This window comes from Anguilla rostrata, chromosome 3 (genome assembly GCF_018555375.3).
Source record: "Anguilla rostrata isolate EN2019 chromosome 3, ASM1855537v3, whole genome shotgun sequence".
Lineage (NCBI taxonomy): Eukaryota > Metazoa > Chordata > Actinopteri > Anguilliformes > Anguillidae > Anguilla > Anguilla rostrata.
The window spans coordinates 46,073,203-46,085,896 of NC_057935.1; the positions used below are offsets into that span (position 1 = coordinate 46,073,203).

Here is a 12,694-nt window from a genome sequence, read left to right on the forward strand (position 1 = left end):
TATCATTATCCATCTGAGAGAGAATGTGGACTGAGTGCATGCAACAGTTATTACAATCCCCGAGGTGATATAGAAATAAGGCTAACAAATCAGTTTTTGTTATGAAGTTTATAAAGGCAATTGTGTAGGGTTGCTTTAATTGGAGAAACGTTCGTATGAGATGCATTATTAAAATATTTATTCATCACACGCATTTAGGTTTGTGGATAGTAGCCTATGAATGATTGAGTAGACTAGCCTACATTTGAAATTAAGTAAAATGCACGCGTGTCGACTTAATAAAAGCATAAACCAGCATCGCCTTCAGTGATGTTTCGCAACGTGATTTAGTAAGCAACCCACTACTTTTATCTGTTGAGAAGGGAAAGTCCTTCCGTTGAAGCATGTAATGTTACGCAACGGTACGGTCTAGTTGAGAAATATTATTGAAGGTAATGCTTAGCCTACGTGGCAGTGAAAAACCGACACATTGCAACTGTGATTTAATTGCATATTGTTTTATTGATGTGAGCATATCTGATCTCCCCTTTTTCCTCCAGATGAGCACGCTCCCGAGTCTCGTTTCGTGGAACTGGATCGCAAATATTGCACAAATTACATCGTTCAGATGAATAAGAATTAGGTGTATAGCTTTGGCATTTGCAAACAGAGGGGAGGCCAATAAGGAAGAAGGTAGCGAAAACACGAAAATGTGGCGAAATGATTCGATTCCGTTTCTCTTATGAAAATAACTGTCTGCGATGACAATTAAAAGGTGGAAATTGTCAGTTTGCTGAACAAATCAACAGGTAGGCAACTAAACGTATCGGAATTAAAAGTCCGCACACCACAAGGGGATGTATCTTTCTGTTTTCTTTTTCCTCCTGTTGTGGGCACAAGCCCTGACGTTGAAAAACTTGAATTACTCTGTTCCGGAGGAGCAGGGACCAGGGACTGTGATTGGGAACATTGCCAAAGATGCCAGACTTGGACCAGGAGAGCGTGGCAAGAAATCCAACTTCAGGGTGTTGGAAAATTCAGCCCCGCATCTCATCGATGTGGATCCCGAAAGCGGACTGCTCTATACTAAACAGCGGATTGACAGGGAAACACTGTGTCGGCGGAACCCCAAGTGCCAGCTCTCAATGGAAGTGTTCGCCAACGATAAAGAGATCTGCATGATTAAGTTGGAAATACAGGACATAAATGACAATTCGCCCACTTTTCCTTCTGATCAAATCGATATTGACATTTCTGAGAATGCAGCTCCTGGTACTCGCTTCCCTCTGGCTAGCGCACACGACCCAGATGCAGGAGGAAATGGCTTGAAAACATATCAGATCACGCGAGATGATTACAATATATTTTCTTTAGATGTAAAATCCAGAGGAGATGGGACGAAGTTTCCCGAGTTAGTTGTTGAGAGACCCTTAGATAGAGAAGACCGAAGCCGGCATACGCTAATATTAACAGCAACAGATGGAGGGGAATATCCACGATCTGGTACGATGCAAATCAATGTGCGGGTTACTGATTCTAATGACAACAGTCCACTGTTTGAACAGTCTTCATATGTTGTAGAGATTCCTGAAAATGCCCCTATAGGAAAAGTACTGATAGATTTAAATGCAACAGACTTAGATGAAGGAAACAATGGACAGGTTGTTTATTCTTTTGGTGGTTATGCTCCAGACAGGGTCCGAGAGTTATTCTCTATTGACCCCAGGACAGGTGTCATAAAGATTCAGGGAGAAATTGACTATGAGGAAAGCTCTGTTATAGAGATTGACATACAGGCAAAAGATATGGGTCCTAACCCTATCCCAGGCCATTGCAAAGTCACTGTTAAAGTGGTGGACAGAAATGATAACTGGCCATCTATAGGTTTTGTTTCTGTTCGACAGGGGGCCATTAGTGAAGCTGCTCCCCCAGGGACGGTCATAGCACTGGTCAGAGTCACTGATAAAGATTCAGGGAGAAATGGCCAACTCCAGTGCAGAGTACTCGGCAACGTGCCTTTTAAACTGGAGGAAAACTATGACAATTTTTACACAGTAGTAACTGACAGACCATTAGATAGGGAGATGCAGGATGAATACAATGTGACAATAGTGGCCAAGGACAATGGAATTCCTCCTTTAAATTCTTCAAAATCTTTTACAGTGAAAATTTTAGACGAAAATGACAATGCGCCCCGGTTTCCGAAAGCGGTTTACCTCCTGCAGGTCCCTGAGAATAACATCCCAGGTGAATATCTTGGCTCAGTCCAAGCTCATGATCCAGATCTGGGCCAAAACGGAACAGTGTCTTATTCCATTTTGCCGTCAGATGTTGATGACGTGTCTATTTACACCTACGTGTCTGTCAACCCCACAAATGGTGCCATATATGCCCTGAGATCATTTAACTATGAGCAGACTAAATACTTTGAGTTTAAGGTTCTGGCGAAGGATTCAGGATCGCCGCATCTGGACAGCAATGCCACTATCAGGGTCAGTGTGCTAGACGTCAATGACAACACGCCGGTCATCGTGTTGCCCCTTTTGCAAAACGACACAGCTGAAATCCACGTGCCGAGGAACGTGGGCGTGGGGCACATCGTCACCACGGTCAGAGCCGTGGACAATGACTATGGAGAGAGCGGCCGTCTCACCTACGAGATCTCGGACGGGAACGACGAGCACCTGTTCGAGATGGACTCGGTCACTGGGGAGATTAGGACTGCTCACCCCTCCTGGGAGGAGGTGGCCCCGGTCGTGGAGCTTATCATTAAGGTGACCGATCACGGGAAGCCCACGCTCTCAGCCGCGGCTAAGCTGATCGTCAAAGCTTACTCGGGACCCCTGCCGGAAGGGGAACCCAGAGTCACCGAGGAGCAGCGGCGCTGGGATGTGTCCCTTCCCCTGATTGTCACCCTCAGTGTTATCTCCATCATGCTCCTCGCCGCCATGGTTACCATCGCCGTCAAATGCAAGCGGGAGAACGAGATCCGGACTTACAACTGCCGGATCGCTGAGTACTCGCACCCGCAGATAGGAAAGGGCAAAAAGAAGAAGATCAACAAGAATGACATCATGCTGGTGCAGAGCGAGGTGGAGGAGAGGGACGCCATGAACGTCATGAACGTGGTGAGCAGCCCCTCGCTTGCCACCTCCCCCATGTATTTCCAGTACCAGACACGCCTGCCACTCAGCTCCCCCAGGTCAGAGGTCATGTACCTCAAACCCGCCTCCAACACCCTGACTGTTCCTCAAGGACATGTCGGCTGTCACACCAGCTTCACGGGCCCTGTGACTAATACCACCGAGACTCCGGTTAATAGGATGTCAATAATCCAGGTAGGAAATCCAATTTATGTCTACCTTGTGACCCCCATCTTTCAGCACCTGTCCATGGGGTAAGGGGAGGGGATTAAACGTGTTCAGGAAACACAGTCAGATCAATTTTGATTCTATGAACTGTATGATAAGTGTTTTTTCTTTTATTTTGTGAAGTTCCTGCATGGAATCCAAAACCATTTTCTCATCCAGAATTCCCCCACCCAGAATCATATTTTTCTCAGATGGTTTCACAATTTAATGTTGATATATGAAGATATTTTTGTTGATCTACAGGAATCTTTTTTATTTTGATGGGTATTGATATGTTGTTGCTGTAATAAATGCAGGTTGTTTTAGCTATGCTATTCGTTCAGTGTTCTCCACAGTGTTTGTGTTCATCAATTATCTTGTTAAACATTATTCACATCTGCTGGGGGATACAATGTTTAAAAAAAACATGGTCATGTTGGATGACCATTCATTGTCTTAATTTAAAATTTCCTTTTCACTTAGTCATTTAACAAAATGTATGTGGTTTTTTCAATGTGTTTCAGAATCATAAGCTAGTACATTGACAAATAGGAATCTGGGGATATGCAATTTCTTGCATCTTTATAGATATGAGCTTCTATTCAAAAGGCTAGACAGCTCATCCATGACAATTCTTGCCATTTTGGGGTATTTAAAGGATGCAAACTATTTAATTGACTTTTCGTATTAACTCAATTGTAATTATATACTGGATGCCCTAAAAAGCACAACAATCCATGGGTCACCAAATTCATCCCACATGAATAAGGAGGGAATTATCCAAACAAAATGGGTGCTCAGACTCTTCTCAGAAAACAAATAGGTTTGATCTTCACATTCCTGGTTAAGTCCTCTTTGTGGAGGCTTCTCTAAGCCTCTGACAACTACTGCATATCTTTTGTGCTAAGCCTCTTAAGTCATGTTAAATCTGTTCTGTCAGATATGTTAAAAAGCTGTTTTCTGCCTATACACCTACAACCCCTCTAGACTACTGTTTGCGAAAACAAACTTTTCTGTTTTAACTTGGTTATGCATGTATTATCTGTTCTGAAGCCTGGTGTGCTTTGATTGGCTGTATTTTATATTTGAAAACATGTCCAAAGGATTTGACTGAGGTATACATGGAAATGGATACAGTACATTTATCTCAAGGGATGGTATGGTGGTGCTGTGGGTAGTGGTAGGGCTGTTGCCTCACAGCCAGAAGGTTCTGGGTTTGAATCCCTTTCTGTGTGGAGTTTGCATGTTCTCCCTGTGTCCACGTGGGTTTCCTCCACGTACTCCAGTTCCCTCCCACTGTCCAAAGACATGCTGGTTGGCAAATTGGAGACTATAAATTGCCCATAGGTCTGAGTGTGTGAGTAAATGGTGTGTGTGTGTCCTGTGTAGATTTATAGATACAACCTGTCCAGGGTGTAGTGCAGCCTATCGCCCAGTGCATGCTGGGATTGGCTCCAGCACCCCCTGCGACCCTGACCAGGAATAAGTGGGTATAGATAATGGATGGATGGACATTTCTCTCAACACAGCTCATTCACAAGCCTTCTGATGCTTTGATGTGATTAATAAAATATACAATTAAAATAAAACACCTATGTCTATAACTACTAAAGAGTGTAACCAGATATGGCCAAACTGGATCTGGAAGCATGGCAGGACAAAGATTGTAAAGGAAACACAGTCTATTACAGAAAAGGCTTTATTGTTTCACCATGTGTATATGTTGTGCATCTATCATCATCTTCAGAAGTGAGACTTAAATTAATAGAATTAGCTTTATAGGGGCACATGAAAACTTTTTATAAGCTCAACACAGTACACAATATTACTTGGACAGTAATGTCATTTTATAGCAGGGCAGAAGCTTGTGTCTGCTTGTTCGGAATATGTTGTCGTGAGTGAAGTAATAGAGTGCATTTGCTCCAGCAGGCCTTTCAGAGTGTAGCAGGCAGCATGATTTGATTTGTAAAGAACTATTCAGTAAGAAACTGACAGGTAATGATGCTTAATTCAGCTTAAGGTGTTAAAGCATTATTACTTACAGTGAAATCGAAGTAAAATGGAATTATATGTTGTATTCCTCAAAGTAGTGTGACGTATTTATAAAAAGCGATGGAAAATACTGTCTGACAAGCTTTAGGCTTAATGGAAGTACTATGCCAGCATTGTAATAACGACTAGATTTGAAAATGAGATTTCTTTTGCATTCTAGGTGGACCATTTATCCAAAAAACATAAAATAAATAAAAAGGCATGTACATGACTTTGTTCACCACATAATAATTTTCCCTTTCCTGATTTGATATTTGCATCAAATCCTAGATGTAAAATACAAGTAATGAAGGTCACATCTCTGGAATAAACCTTCAATCACATCTTTCATCGTTAGAAAACAGCAAGGGTGTGTACTTGCTTTTGTGTTCATTGAGTTTAGTTTTAGTGAGTCCTTGGACTCCCAACAATGCTCCCACAGCTGCTCCTCCGTTCGTGTTCAATCAAATAGCCACTGTAAGGTCACTCAAAGAACAGAGAATATGGCACAAAAAATGCTGTACAATTGTCCTCTGAGGGCATATGTGCTCCTTATGGCTAGTATAATGTTTGCTTAACAGAAACCGTGCTGTTGAGTAGGTTTCTTGCAGCTGTCTATCTCACATGTTTTTACTCTGCACTCATGAATATAAGTGCTTACTGTATTTTAGGTCCACTTCATCACCTTATTGCAAATCAAATATGCACAAAACAGGTTTTCTTTGTTGGAACTGCTTGAATTGCTTGAAATGGGGGCTGCTGAAATGAAATTTGAAATGCAGTTGGGAAAGTCGCAAAACCAGACTGATCAAATGCAAATGCTGATTTGGCAAGAGAACATAATCAAGCACAGATTGCAGACAGTGGAAGCAACATGACTTTAAATGGGACTGTAAGATGAAGTTCTGCAGGCTACACAAGGGGGCAGTAGGGGACCATATGGCCAGTTTACAGAATTATACATGCAGTTTCAGGCCAACACGTTTCAATCTGGGGAAGTTCTGCAGATGTATGCAGCTGTTAGCCAGCGAGGTAGTGAGACTTGGCTATTTCACATTCTTGACCAACTCATAGGAACTATACTTTAGTTTTTATTTTTGGATAAGAGTTATACTATACTTAATATCAGACTGGGATGTTCTGATTTGGGCACCCTGACATCTGTCTAGCTAGCTAGCCAATTTGAGCTATAGCATGAGTGAATCAAAACTCATATTTTACAAAAAATTATCTTACAACTTGATAGTTACCTCATAAAGCATATTTCAGTGGAAAAATAAATCTTCCCATGGATTCACTGGCAAGGTGTATGTCACCATCTACAGCATGTGGGTGAATGAGCATGATTTTCCGCTTATGTTGTCATTCAATATCCATGTACATTGTGTTTCTGAGAGATTTGTCTGTGACATGAGGTACTTTCAGACACATAACAATAACAATTTATCCTTGGTAAATATTAATACCCCTTTCACATGAAAGGGTTAAAAATTACTGCGTTGACAAGCAGATACAAAACGTAGTGTTTGGTCTAAAGAGGACGTTTCATTAGTCATTGTAGATGCCCTTGCATATGTAGCCTCAGAACTGTCAATGGAAAAGGTGTTGGTCAAAATGATGCATTATCAAATTGTACAGACTCCAATTAATTTACAAGTGCAATCAAGTTGCACCCAGCTACCTAATTCTGTGTTGTATTCACCATTGGCAGTGTAAACATGAAAGCTGTTTTTGTATCACTTGATTGATAATTATAATTTTTCAGTAGATTCCTTTTAGAATAGCTGTAATGGTATGGTGTTTAGCACAACATGTCCACTGTGATTAACTGTTTAAATAATTATGCATATGTCAAGTATCACGTCAACATTTATTTAGAGATCAAACCTGTGATGCTTTTAATTTAATTCAAATTATTGTAAACCTTGAAAACCTTTTTTTTTCCGGAAGACAAGCCTTGCCTGCTTTACAGCAGCTGCAGACTTGCGTTAAATGAGTTGTGGTTTCCTGCTGAGCCTGTAATCTGGGGATTGTGTGGTTCAAACTGATCCCGACCCCAAATTCCCTGCAGTGCGAACGGTGTATTAATTAGCCTTAAAGGTCTGTGTGCACAAAGGGTGAGCAAGCTTCTCCTCTGAAAGCATTTTTGCATGCGTTTCTCAGATCTGTGGGGGTGCCTAATTTCCGTATAGTCATGAGTGGAACATGGACGAGAAGTGTGATGTAGTGGTTAAAAATCTGGACGTGTAATAACGAAGTTGCGGGTTCCAAACCATCGCTGCTTTGCTCTTGTGTAAAGATACTTGCTTTCAGCTGCGCCAGCTGCATAAATGAGTCAGAGGTATAAGATTGGGACACCTACTAAGGCGATAAATAAAATTAGTCATGCCAATTTGGAAGAATGTCAAGTGTTCGACACTGCTACTGCACTTTGCACAGTGAAAGAGCGCTCTGGAATTGTATTCACACCATCTCTGGCCCATTTCCAAGTGTTCTTCAGAGAAAATGAAGCAGTGCTTTTGATTTAGCTTGTTATTTAAAAGAGCAGTTTTTCTGTGTGTCTGTGGGGACTTAAAATATATTTTTTTTATTTCTAAATTAAATTAAACTAAAAAAGAAGGCTTGGTAAGACTTTTTTTTTAAACTCCCGTGACAATATTTGCAGTTGAGAGAATAATCGTGAGAGCAGTCGTGTATGTTAATCAAGATGACCTTGTGTTACCAATGGGGCAGAAGATGGATGGTTTGGGAGTATTTGCATTTTCTGCTTCTCGCGATCCAAGTAAACCACATATCCAGCTTCAGTGATGCTGAGGTGTGGACTCTGGGGTGGCCAGTCCATTGTTTTGAGAACACCAGCAGCCTGATCATTATCTTGCTGTAGAATTATAATCAAATGTTGCCCAGAGGGTATTGCCTGATATGTTAAGAGTTGTTTGTATTTTTCAGCATGAGGCCTTCAAAACCAAATCACCAACTCCAGATGTTGTTATACAGCCCCACACTTGCACTGATCCTCCACCATGCTTGACTGATAATCGCAGACACAGTTCTGAGACTTTTTCATTGCTTCGGCGGTATACGTACTGCCTTCTCTTAGTTCCGAAAATCTCAAATTTAGACTCATCGTTTCATATAACCTTACTCCACATCTCAGGCGTCCAGTTTTGGTGTACTACTGCCAATTTTCTTCTTTTTTGTTTATTTCCTGTTCTCATTATTGGATTTTTGACAGCTACACATCCTTCCAGACCCATAGCATTGAACTGTGTTCTCACAGTGGAAGGATTGACAGAAACACCTGTGGATTTCTTCAGAGCTAAAGCAAGAGTAAAGCTTGATTTTTTTTCCTCTCTTAAATGTAAAATCTACAGTAAATACTGTCTTTGGGATTGTAATTGTTTTGGTGGTCTCCCAGTACTTGCATGGTTGTTAGGTGTCCAATTTTCTCAGTATCTTGCAATAATCTTTATATCTCCAGCTAATCTCACCAGAAGTGTCATCCTCAGCCATTTTAGATGCACATGCAAAGAGAGTCACTTTTGAAGATAAAGGGTTCAAAAAAGAAAGGCATCATTGACACGTTTGGTTACAACTTTTTTTGGGAGGACATAGGGTGGTCTCCGTTTTTTGCACAGTACTGTATATATATATATATATATATATATATAGTTGTGTTTTAGAAGTTTATGGTGTTTAATGTGTTAATAATCATACATTTATTTATTTATTTACTTACATATATATTTTATATTTTTACCCCAGAAGGGACACAGTGTTTGAGAACTATCCTAAAAACGTGAGTTGTGACCGTTCATACTTAATTGCTCAGAAATCGTGGCCAAAAGAACAAAAAGTCCATTTATTCTCGCCATTCGGGAGGACTGTTTTACAATGCTGTGTCCTGTGTTTTGGTTCAGTCTTCCTTGAAGAAAGTGCATTATATAGCACAGAAACCGTTTGTGGGTCAGAAGGTTACAGAATGTGTAAAGTGTACCATTAAGCTCTGCATTTCCATATGCTCTTATATGACCGTTTACTTACTGTTATAAGAGGGGGGCAAAGCACTGAAAATAGTGGTAAATGAAACCAGACCTATTTAACCTTTTCATGCATGAATTATTACAAAACAGAGCAATTATTTTTTTCACATACATTTTTTTTTACTTCTAAGGACATGTGAAAGGATGAAGAAAAAATCTGGCTCTATGAAAACATAAGCCACACGTGCAGATTACAACTCTTAATTCATGATGTCTACTAGAGTGGACAGAATGTTTTTTCATACACAGTATAATAACTAGAGTAATTTTTTGTTTAAAACATAACTTGGTGCTCCTTGCATCTAAGGATATAACCTGCTCCGTTCTCTTGGAATAGAAGGTTTTCAGTTATACCCAAGGTACTTTGAACGTTTCCACCTCCACCCACCATTTTGACCTTCAATACATCAAAAGTAGAAAAGCCAATTGAGTATTACAATATGGAGCATATAAAAACTTAGGCAAAGGCTTAAGGAATCTGCCATCTAGCAGTTTGAAGATAAGAAATGTTTTTGCATGAAACACCATGCACGAAAGGGTTAAGGCCATTTTCACTAAATAAAATATTTGCACCTACTTTACTGAAAAAAGTAGCTGTAAAATTCAGATAGGAGATATTTTAAAATATATCAGTCAACATTTTTGCTTAATATTGACTTAAAACAACAGTACATGTTTTTTTCCCCGCTAAATTTGTCTTGAAGAGCAACATATTTTTAACTTGGTCAGAGGTTTTCATTTTGTTATAACTAGCTGGCATTGTGAACTGATTATGTAGTAGTGTGAGACTGTGAGGATACCATACTGTTACATATATAACTTGACCACATGTACTCATTTTATTCTAGCTAGCTGGAATCCTTGCAGATCATTCAGTATGGTGAGATATGTATACACTGACTATTAGTGACAAGAAGGCCAGTAGAGGAGCTATTCACTATTCTCTAAATTAGCGTTGTTGAGTTAAGCTGCTCTCTGACTTGCAGGTGCCAGTGATTCAGTACTTCAGCCAAATGTTTATAATCTGGGTGGTCAGACGCTGCTTTGAGGTCTCCGCTAGATCTCAAATAATTGAGTGAAAAAGGCCGTTGTGAAACCTGGCTACTGTAATTGTATTCCTCTTACTGCACAAGCAATACAAATATGACTCCATGAGGACTTATTCTACTGCTGTTATGAAATAAAATACCATTAAAACTATAAGTAAACACTATCTTTTCTGCTGAATTCTTTTGAAGAAGGGGCTGATAACTTGGGAATACTGTGGAGAGGTTTAGAAAATGGTGCCCTCCTTCAGTGGTTTATTGTGTCCCCCAGCGTAACTGTAGCGCACGGTGGATTTACAGCAGTGTTGTTCAGTCTTATACAAAAAGGACCGGTGTGGCTGCAGGTTTTTGTTTTAGTCCAGTATTAAGAGGCCCAATTGTACTTATTAAGGTCTTGATTGAAGACCATGATTAGTTAATTAGTTGAATCACAGTGCTGGGCTAAAACAGAAACCTGCACGCACACCGGTCCTTTACAGATAAGATTGCACACCCCTGCTTTACACTTTGTGCTTTGAAGATTGTGTGGCTTGGCAAAGGCAACCCAGTTATGTTTTGGCTCTGTTCTGGAAGCCCTCCTAGCCATTCACACAAGCATGCATGGATAAGGCAGGGAGGGCAGCAGCAGGGAGCTACACACAGAACAGATCCAGCAGCAGAAAGGCTCCAGTTGGATTCAAACCCAGGACCTTCCAGCCATGAGACAACTGTGCCATCCACTGCACCACTGTGCCACCCATAAAGGCTAGTCTGGTAAACACGTGGGAGGAGCTGGGGTGATGGCAGGTTTTAGACTAGCAGTCTGCAGCAGGCATGCATGCAAGAGGAAAAAAACACTTGCACAGGGGGGACGGGGCCTTTTAAATAGAGGGACTGTTATGTGAATGGACTGCGATAGGCAAACATCACTAATCAGCCGAGCCATCAGCTGATTCAGCTGAGCCGGGCTTGACTTCCGTGGCCTGCCTGAAGTAACGCGTTTCTCGATTTTCCCATTCACCGCTCCAGTGCCAAATACACTGTAATATTTTTCTTCCCCTTAGCTTGCCATTTAAAATGGAGTCCATTTAATGAGAACTCGAGGAAGATTTGTGAAAATATTTTAGTCTGCATGTGCCTTACGCTGATAAATCAGAGCCAAAATAAATTAATTTAATCAAATGAAGTCCTTGGGCAAAGAAAATGCTGAACAAATATTACGTTGAACATATGGTCCTTGAACCTTTTCATAACCCCATTCCTATTTTCTCTCCTAAGCAGTATTTTCATATAAATGGGCTGGCTCTCTATCATTAATGTCAGAGTGAAGCTGTGTGGTTTTTATGTGGCCTACTGAAGAAGTATGGGCTCTGTAGGATGAGTCAATCATTGTGCCACTGGAAAATTCACGCCAGAGTAAAATCTCATAGAATACTGTGAAATGCCATTTCAATTTAACAGTAGAGTTGAAGGCAAAGGCAATGTGGTTTATAGCAGTTGATTATGTGGAATTGTCTCTTTTGGGTTTTGGAGTTATGTGATTTATTCTAAACCCCAGCAGACTGTTTTTTTTGCACACTGGACATATGCAGAGGAATTGAGGGTGTTATGACCCTGAATTTGACAGCCAAGCTTTTTTTCTTGGCGGTCACTTCACTGATATAAGGCTAGCTGACCTAAGCAGGAATGGGGTTAGCCTTTATCACTGCCATTACTGCACTGTCTGTAACTGTGTTTTGAGCTGAAGCTTTTTGAATTAATGAGCATTCAAGTGGATGTGTTTAGTACAGCAGGGTCTTTTCAGTGTAAGAACATGGTGTGTTTCCTGTATGCAAATTTGTGTGGCAAGCTTTGTTTTCATTGTGTAAATCACAGTAATTGCTCTGTGCAGTCCCATGCTTGATTTGAGCTTCCTATGATCCATTTAAAATTTTGTATCAAACAAGTTACTGGCTAACAAAACCACATGCTTTAAGCAGGGTACTTGGGATATCCAATGTTTGTGTATTGCAAGTTGTGAAGTAGCAGATCTTAAATAAGCCAGTATTTCCACAGACAACTTGTGTTTGTTTACATGTTTGTATTTTCACCTTGTAATGCTTTATGTTCCCGTCTGTGCAAATTAAGCCTTCTGACTGCTTTAAACATTTTGGTCTTGAACTTTGAAAGGAGAGGGTTGGTAAATGTGGCTACTCTGTGAGGTTTTTTTTTTTTTTTTAACTTGTTTAAGTCCCTTAATCTGTTTTTACCTCCCTCAGGCAAAATA

At 40.6% G+C, this 12,694-nt stretch overlaps 1 protein-coding gene across 2 annotated transcripts in view; it reads left to right on the plus strand.

The window, feature by feature from the left end:
* Positions 1 to 12,694, plus strand: part of LOC135250997 (protocadherin-17-like) — a 69,641-nt gene that overhangs the window by 606 nt on the left and 56,341 nt on the right. Inside the window, exon 2 of one of the 2 annotated variants that reach the window (XM_064327912.1) lies at positions 540 to 3,317. In XM_064327912.1, the coding sequence (XP_064183982.1) occupies positions 837 to 3,317 (2,481 nt within the window). In that variant the 5' untranslated portion in view covers positions 540 to 836. The remainder of the gene's footprint in view (positions 1 to 539; positions 3,318 to 12,694) is intronic. The other variant, XM_064327913.1, reaches the window with a different exon arrangement.